Below are 7,886 nucleotides of genomic sequence, written 5' to 3'. Positions count from 1 at the left end.
TTTTCCTAACACGGTATGTAGCATAAAGCTTTGCCTCCAGAGAATTATTTGGATTGTGTGTGCTCCCTGGACCTAGGACCATATAAATGCTTTTTGAAACCACAACAGAAGAAATTCTGAAATATTAACTGCCTCCCTCCTTGCTTATAGATTTGCCTGTGACACTAATAGAAGGCTGGGGAGCCAGGATTCCCTTCAGGTATCCAGGGCAACTGACCAGGTGACCAATCAACTCCTAGGTCCAGGGTCATTGTTAGAGGCCTAAATGTTGCTATGACTACTGAAACCTTAGAGACTAAACTAAACAGAGGGCTTGCCCAGTGTCCTCAGACTTGCAAGCATGTCTATAGACATGTCTGTGGAAAAGATGGCAAAACTAGAAGAGGTATGCAAAGTTGAAGGGAGGGAATGGGTTGAAGGCATTTCCTTTGATGTTTCCAGATCACAACCATTTACTAGAAAAGGCCCTTGATGTAAAACTAGGGTAGCAACAGGAGTAAGAGACTATAGCTAGCACATAGTAGGTTTTTAAGTGTGTTCTAACTCCTGCAAGTTTTCCTTGATCCATTCTGAAAATAGAGCTTACTTCCCATCTCAACTAGGAAGGTGACTACTCTCAAAAAGATCTATGAGTCTCTGCTAGAAGAGTACTAATGGAGAGAAGTGCTGGATATTAAGGCAGATTGACAAAAGTTTTTTCTTGCAGAGGCTTCAAAGGGCTGTGAGACTTGAGAAGATGGTTGAAAGGTAATCTCTGCTTCTATTTCTTCCCTTTACCCTTCGATTTGACCTATCATTTCCCTGAGCATCTCTCAGCTCTTCTGCAGCTTTTTTTTTTTTTTTTTGGGGGGGGGGGGTCTGGTCGTGGGCCTGAACTCAGCTCTTCAGCTCAAGGCCAGTGCTCTACCATTTGAGCTACAGCACCACTTCTGGCTTTTTTTCTTTTTGCTTATGTGATGCTGAGGAACCAGGGCCTCATGCATGCAAGGCAAGCGCTCTACCACTGAGCCACCTTCCCAACCCTCTTCTGCATCTTTTGGGAAGCTCTACAAGAAAAAATATGGGAAGAGGAGGCAGAGATATCAAAGCAAGCAGATAAGTTGGGCACCAGTGCCTCACACCTGTAATCCTACCTACTCAGGAGGCTGAGATGTGAGGATCACAGTCCAAAGCCAGCCCGGGCAGGAAAGTCTGTGAGACTCATCTCCAATAAACCACTAGAAAACCAGAAGTGGTGCTGTGGCTCAAGCAGTAGAAAGCTCTCCATGAGCTGAAGAATGCAGGGACACCTCTCAAGCCCCACGACTGACCAAAATAAAAGCAAGCAGATACCACCCTGCTAGTAGGTTACACTATATAGAGAATGTTTATGGGTTTTGTTGTTGCTGTTAATTTTGGGTTTTTTTGGTTTTGGGGTTTGTTTGTATGCTTGTTTTTCTCAATCTTGGGTCCTGAACTCTGGGCCTGGGCGCCAAGTTCTTCAGCTCAAGGCTAGCATTCTACCACTTGAGCCACAGCACCACTTCTGGCTTTTTCTGCCTATGTGGTAGTGAGGAATCCAACTCAAAGCCTCATGCCTGCAAGGCAAGCACTCTACCACTAAGCCACCTTCCCAGCCTGGTTTTGGGGTTTTTTGTGGGGTAAGTCATGGGTGCTCAAACTCAGGCCCTGGGCACTGTCTTGTGCTTTTTCACTCAAGGCTAGTGCTCTATCACTTTGAGCCACAGGTCCACTTCTGGTTTTCTCGGGGTTAACTGGATATCAGAGTTACAGATTTGCTGCCCAGGCTGGCTTCAAACCATGATGCTCCAATCCCAGCCTCTGAGTAGGATTACAGCTATAAACCATTGGTGCCCACCTAGTATGGCTTTTACTGCCCCTGTTTCCCATTCTCTGGAGGTAAGGGACAATGTTGGGTATTTTTTGGTGGTAGTGGTGGTATGTGTGTGTGCCTGGTACTGGAGCTTGAACTCAGGGCTTGCTCTCACTTGGCATTTTCATTTATAGCTGGTACCTTACTCCTTAAGCCAAACCTTCAGATTAGCTTTTTTTGCTGTTTAACTGGAGATAGAATATATCTCTGACTTTTCTCCTGGGCTGGCTTTGAGCCATGATCCTCATGTTTCAGCTTCCTGAATACCTAGGATTAAAGGTATGACCCAGAGCCGGGCGCTGGTGGCTCACACCTGTAATCCTAGCTACTCAGGAGGCTGAGGTCTGAGGATGGAGGTTCAGAGCCAGCCCGGGCAGGAAAGACCTTGAGACTCCTATCTCCAATAAACCACCAGAAAACTGGAAGTGGTGCTGTGGCTCAAGTGGTAGAGCGCTGGCCTTGAAGAGCAGAGGGACAGTGCCTAGGCACAGAGTTCAAGCCCCATGACTGACAAAAAAAAAAAAAAGGTATGATCCACTAGCAGAAGGTACAAATTTTTGTTGCTAGGTTTTCTTTTTTTTTTCTTTCTTTCTTTTCTTTTCTTTTCTTTCTTTTTTTTTCTTTTTTTCTTTTTTGTTGTTGGTCGTGGGACCTGAACTCTGGGCCCGGGTGCTGTCCCTCAGCTCTTCAGCTCAAAGCTAGTGTTCTACCACTCAAGCCACAGTACCACTTCCGGCTTTTTCTGCTTATGTGGTGCTGAGGAATCGAATTCAGGGCCTCATGCATGCAAGGCAAGTATTCTACCATTGAGCCACCTTCCCAACTCCTGTTGCTTGGTTTTCTCTTTTGACCTTAAAAAAAATATTAAATAGCTGAACAAAGAGGTTTCAATTCCATAATCTTAATCAATGTCATCGCTTTTATCATTCTCCCATTTCCCCCCTTCCCATCCATATCCTTAAGTTACACAGTTCAACTTTTTACATTATGTACACTGAATATAATTACTTTTTTTTTTTTGGAGGGGGGTGGTCCGGTCATGGCCCTGAACTCTGGGCCTGGGCGCTGTCCCTCAGCTCTTCAGCTCAAGGCTAGTGCTCTACCACTTGAGCCACAACGCCACTTCTGGCTTTTTTCTTTTTGCTTATGTGGTGCTGAGGAATTGAACCCAGGGCCTCAGGCATGCAAGGCAAGTGCTCTACCACTGAGCCACCTTCCCAGCCCTATAATTACTTTTTTAAGAGGAAAGTTCAGGTATTTCTTGCCTAGCCAAGTTTGAATTGTGTGGAAGGTAGTATTTGTTAAATAAGACTTTAAAAAGAAAGAGGGGGGGCTGGGAATGTGGCTCAGTGGTAGAGTGCTTTCCTAGCATGAATGAAGCCTTGGGTTTGATTCCTCAGCACAACATATACAGAAAAAGCCAGAAGTGTCACTGTGGCTCAAGTGGTAGAGTGCTAGCCTTGAGCAAAAGAAGCTCAGGGACAGTGCCCAGATGCTGAGTTCAAGCCCCAAACTGGGGCTGGGAATGTAGCTTAGTGGGAGAGAGCTTGCCTAGCATGCATGAAGCCAGAAAGAAGGAAGAAGGAAGGAGGAGGAGGAGGAGGAGGAGGAGGAGGAGGAGGAGGAGGAGGAGGAGGAGGAGGAGGAGGAGGAGGAGGAGGAGGAGGAGGAGAAGGGAGAAGGAGAAGGGAGAAGGAGGAGAAGGGAGAAGGAGAAGGAGAAGAGGAGGAGGAGGAGGAGGGGGGGGGGAGGAGGAGGAGGAGGAGGAGGAGGAGGAGGAGGAGGAGGAAGAGGAGGAGGAGGAGGAGGAGGAGGAGGGAGAAGAAGAAGAAAGAAGAGCAGCTCTGGGACAGTGTTCAGGCCCTGAGTTCAAAACTGCTATTTTTCACCTGATGAGCTTTATTTATATGGTGCAGGGTATTAAAACCTGTCTTCTTGGGGCTGGGAAGGTGGCTCAGTGGTAGAGTGCTTGCCTTGCATGCATGAGGCCCTGGGTTCGATTCTTCAGCATAAAAAGAAAAAAGCCAGAAGTGGCGCTGTTGCTCGAATGGTAGAGCACTAGCCTTGAGCTGAAGAGCTGAGGGACAGCGCCCAGGCCCAGAGTTCAGGCCCTATGACCGGACCCCCCCCCCCCAAAAAAAAAAAAAAAACCAAACCTATCTTCTTGCATGCTAGACAAACTATCTATTGCTGAATTTTACCCACAAGTCTGAGCTTTAAAAAAAATAAGAATAATAAAGCCGATGGAATAAGAAACTGCTTATTTTATTGAGCAAGACTAGGGGTAAAGCTTTTTGTTGAAAAAATTTGTTCAAAGAAAAGGTTAGAAACAATGGTCTTAGACCACAGGTAACTCACAATTTTTAGTTTGCTTATCTGAAGTATATAAAAATTGGTATCTAGCATGTAGGAAATGATTATATGGCACAATTTTTTATTTTTTTTTGGTCAGTGGTGGGCCTTAAACTCTGGGCCTGGATGCTGTCCCTAACCTCTTCAGCTCAAGGCCAGCATTCTTCCACTTGATCCACAGTAGCACTTCCCATTTTCTGGTGGTTAATTGGAGATAATAGTCTCACAGACTTTCCTGCCTGGGCTGGCTTTGAACCGTGATCCTCAGATTTCAGCCTCCTCAGTAGCTAGAATTACAGATGTGAGCCACCAGCACCTGGCTTTAAATGGCAGAATTTTTATTTATTTATTTTATAATTTTTATTGTGATTAAGTGATTACATAAATTTTACAAATTTCACAGTTATGTGAGATAGTGATACTTAAAATCACAAACACATTCTAACCTTCATGAGGCAAGTTGTCATTATCGTGGTCTATATAGTTTGTGAATTCTATGAGCTTTGACAATACAATTATTTCTTCCATATCAGGCAGTATGTACATTTCTTTCCTTTTGCTTAGTGTTAGCTGCTCCTTCTTTCCCTTTCATTCCCTCCCTCCCATCAGTGCTCTTGAGTTGCTTAGTTTGTTTTCATCAATGGCCAGTAATTGGCACAATTTTTAAATACTAAATTTTTTTTCTCATGCAGGTTATGTGACTTGAACTCAGGGCCTGTATGCTTCCCTGAGCTTTTTTGCTCTACCACTTGAGACACATGTCCATGTCCAGCTTTTTGGTGATTAATTGGATATGAGAGTCTCATTGACTTTCTTGCTCAGGCTGGCTTCAAACCAAGATCCTCAGATCTCAGCCTCCTGAGTAGCTAGGATTACAGGTGTGAGCCACTGGCACCCAGCTTACATAATAGATTTTATATCCATTTTAGTTATCCTTAAAAGGGCTATGCTCAGTGCTAGTTTCTCATGCCTGTAATCCTAGCTACTCAAGAGGCAAAGATCTGAGGATCAGGGTTCAAATCAGCTGGGGCAGGAAAATCTGTGAAACTCCAGACTTTCCTGCCCAGTCTGGCTTCAAACCACGATCCTCAGATCTCAGCCTCCTGAGTAGCTAGGATTACAGGTTTGAGCCGCCAGCGCCTGGCTTAAAAAAAAAAAAAATTTAGCCAGGCACCAGTGGCTCAGGCCTGTATTCCTAGCTACTCAGGAGGCTGAAATCTAAGGATCATGGTTCAAAGCCAGCCCGGTAGGAAAGTCCATGAGACACTTATCTCCAATAAACCACTAGAAAACCGGAAGTGATGCTGTGGCTCAAATGGTAGAGTGCTTGGCCTTGAGCTGAAGACTGCAGGGACAGCCCCTAAGCCCAGAGTTCAAGCCCCATGTCCGACCAAAAAAAAAAATAATAATAATTGGGCTGGGTATGTGGCCTAGTGGTATGTGCCTAGCATACAGGAAGCCCTGGGTTGGATTCCTCAGGACCACACACACAGAAAAAGCCAAAGTGGCACTGTAGCTCAAGTGGTGTTGAGTGAAAGAACTCAGGCCCTGAGTTCAAGCCCCATGCCTGGCCAAAAAAATTTTAAAAAAAATTAAAGAGAATTTGCAATCTTTTGACAGTGGCAGGGGTTCTGGTAATGAAACAACTTCACTGATTTTTTTTCTCCATTCCTCTCATTAACCACTCCCCACCTCTATACTGTGGCAGGTGGAAAAATTTACATACAAACTGTTTGTGGCAAATGACATTGAATCAAAGGAGAAACTTCTATGCCGCCCTGAGGATGAAGGATGCCATGGCACAGGAATTAGTACTAGCCAACAAACAGCTACTTCTGGTAAGTTCTAGGAGGGCAGCCTGATATCTTGTCTTTTATTGCCCTGTGCCTTCGCCAACTGGAATTTCACTCTCTTAGTCTGTCATGACTCCCCCATCTCATTTGCCTCTGAAGTTCTTTACCATTACACCAGACAATACTTCAACTGCAAACACCAAAGCATCCAATTTGCAGGTGACATATTTTCAAGTTCCAAAGGGCATTAGAGTCTGTGTTCCTTTCATCTTGGTGAGATTCTAAACAGCTTCTTAGTACATCTGTCTCTCTCTGGGCTTTCAATTCGAGTCATGTCACTATCTTTGTAACCCATGTATCTAGTAGATTTCCTAGTCCATGGTATTTTCTCAGCCAATATTTGATGAACATGGGGTTGCACCCATGGAGAAGAAATTGAATCGGCTTCCTCCTTCCCTCAAATCTGCCTCCATTCTTCAATATATTACTGAATCCCCTATTTTTCACATTCTAGCAATCAAGGCTTCTTTTGTCCCTACCCATCCCACGAGAAGAGCACAGAGAGGTAATGGTATAAAGAGGGTAGGCTTTGAGTCAGGTATGGGTTCACATTCTGGCTTTATCTCTTTAGTTCTTGTATTAACACTAATTTAGTCTCTCTGCTACCCCTTAGCTTTATGACACAGTTAAATCAAGAGTACACAATGGATTGTAAAGCAACCAGAACAAAGAATGATAAAAAAAAAAAGTATTAAGCAGAGAGCCAATATCATATTTTTCTTCCTTCTTCCCCAGGTCCGTCAAGCTGCCCTGCACCAACTGTTTGAAAAAGAGCATCATCAGTACCAGCGGGAACTAAATCAGATGGGCAAAGCTTTTTACGTGGAGAGACTCTGATGGCTTCCAAATCACTGTTGTTCTACTCTCATCATGCCTAACTTATCCTTTAAACCTCTGCTGCCTTGAACTTCCCAAAAAACTTGGACCTAGAATTTAAGACAGTGCTTCCATTTTCATCTGACATTTGGAAAAACCATCTATGAAAACCTGGTAGAAACAATAGTGACTCCTTGTGGTCAGTATGGGATATGCAGTGTTGATGTGGGGTGGGGTTGGAAATGCAAGTTGAACATGCTGATTTAACAAATAAAGCAAGTTCTTAAAGGGTTCAAACTTAGACCATGTGGCTCCCTTTCTCAGCCCTAAATTTTGATTTGTTCCTAATTACCATAATCTTAACTTCCTGGATTTTTTGCAGCACCTCTCACATCTCATTGCTCTTTTGTCTGTTATTGGAAAAATAGCTCTGAAAGTGGCTGTTTATCTATGAATAAAGCACTATGATGCTTTCCTGTCAAGTAGCCTGTATCTGAGGCTTTGAGCCATAGTTCAGTTATTGTGAACTCTTGAAGAATCCTCTTTTCTCTGGGCCTGAATTCTCACTTTTGCAAAAATGAGAAGATTCTAATCTCAAATACCTCAATGCATCAAGCAGGTTCTGTAGCAAGTATAAGAAAATAATTAAGCCAGGCACCGGTGGCTCATGCCTGTAATCCTAGCTACTCAGGAGGCTGAGATCTGAGGATCGCTGTTCAAAGTCAGCTGGGGCACAAAAGACCGTGAGACTCTTTTTTTTTTTTTTTTGGGTCCGGTCTTGGGGCCTAAACTCTGGGCCTGGGCGCTGTCCCTCAGCTCTTCAGCTCAAGGCTGGCACTCTACCACTTGAGCCACAGCGCCACTTCCGGCTTTTTTCTCTTTGCTTATGTGGTGCTGAGGAATCGAACCCAGGGCCTCAGGCATGCAAGGCAAGCACTCTACCACTGAGCCACCTTCCCAGCCCAACCGTGAGACTCTTATCTCTAATAAAC

General features: G+C 44.4%; 1 protein-coding gene across 1 annotated transcript; it reads left to right on the top strand.

Moving 5' to 3' along the window:
- The first annotated feature begins 296 nt into the window (after positions 1-296).
- On the top strand, positions 297-7,302 carry Cfap141 (cilia and flagella associated protein 141). The gene is made up of 4 exons (XM_070013727.1): positions 297-385; positions 707-747; positions 5,934-6,063; positions 6,814-7,302. Exons 1-4 carry the CDS (start codon positions 341-343, stop codon positions 6,913-6,915), a joined length of 318 nt encoding a protein of 105 aa, XP_069869828.1. The 5' UTR covers positions 297-340; the 3' UTR covers positions 6,916-7,302.
- Positions 7,303-7,886: the final 584 nt, after the last annotated feature.

The sequence above is a fragment of the Dipodomys merriami genome, unplaced genomic scaffold (assembly GCF_024711535.1).
Source record: "Dipodomys merriami isolate MVZ:Mamm:240054 unplaced genomic scaffold, mDipMer1.0.p SCAF_92, whole genome shotgun sequence".
Lineage (NCBI taxonomy): Eukaryota > Metazoa > Chordata > Mammalia > Rodentia > Heteromyidae > Dipodomys > Dipodomys merriami.
This window is presented reverse-complemented; position numbering and strand designations above follow the sequence as displayed.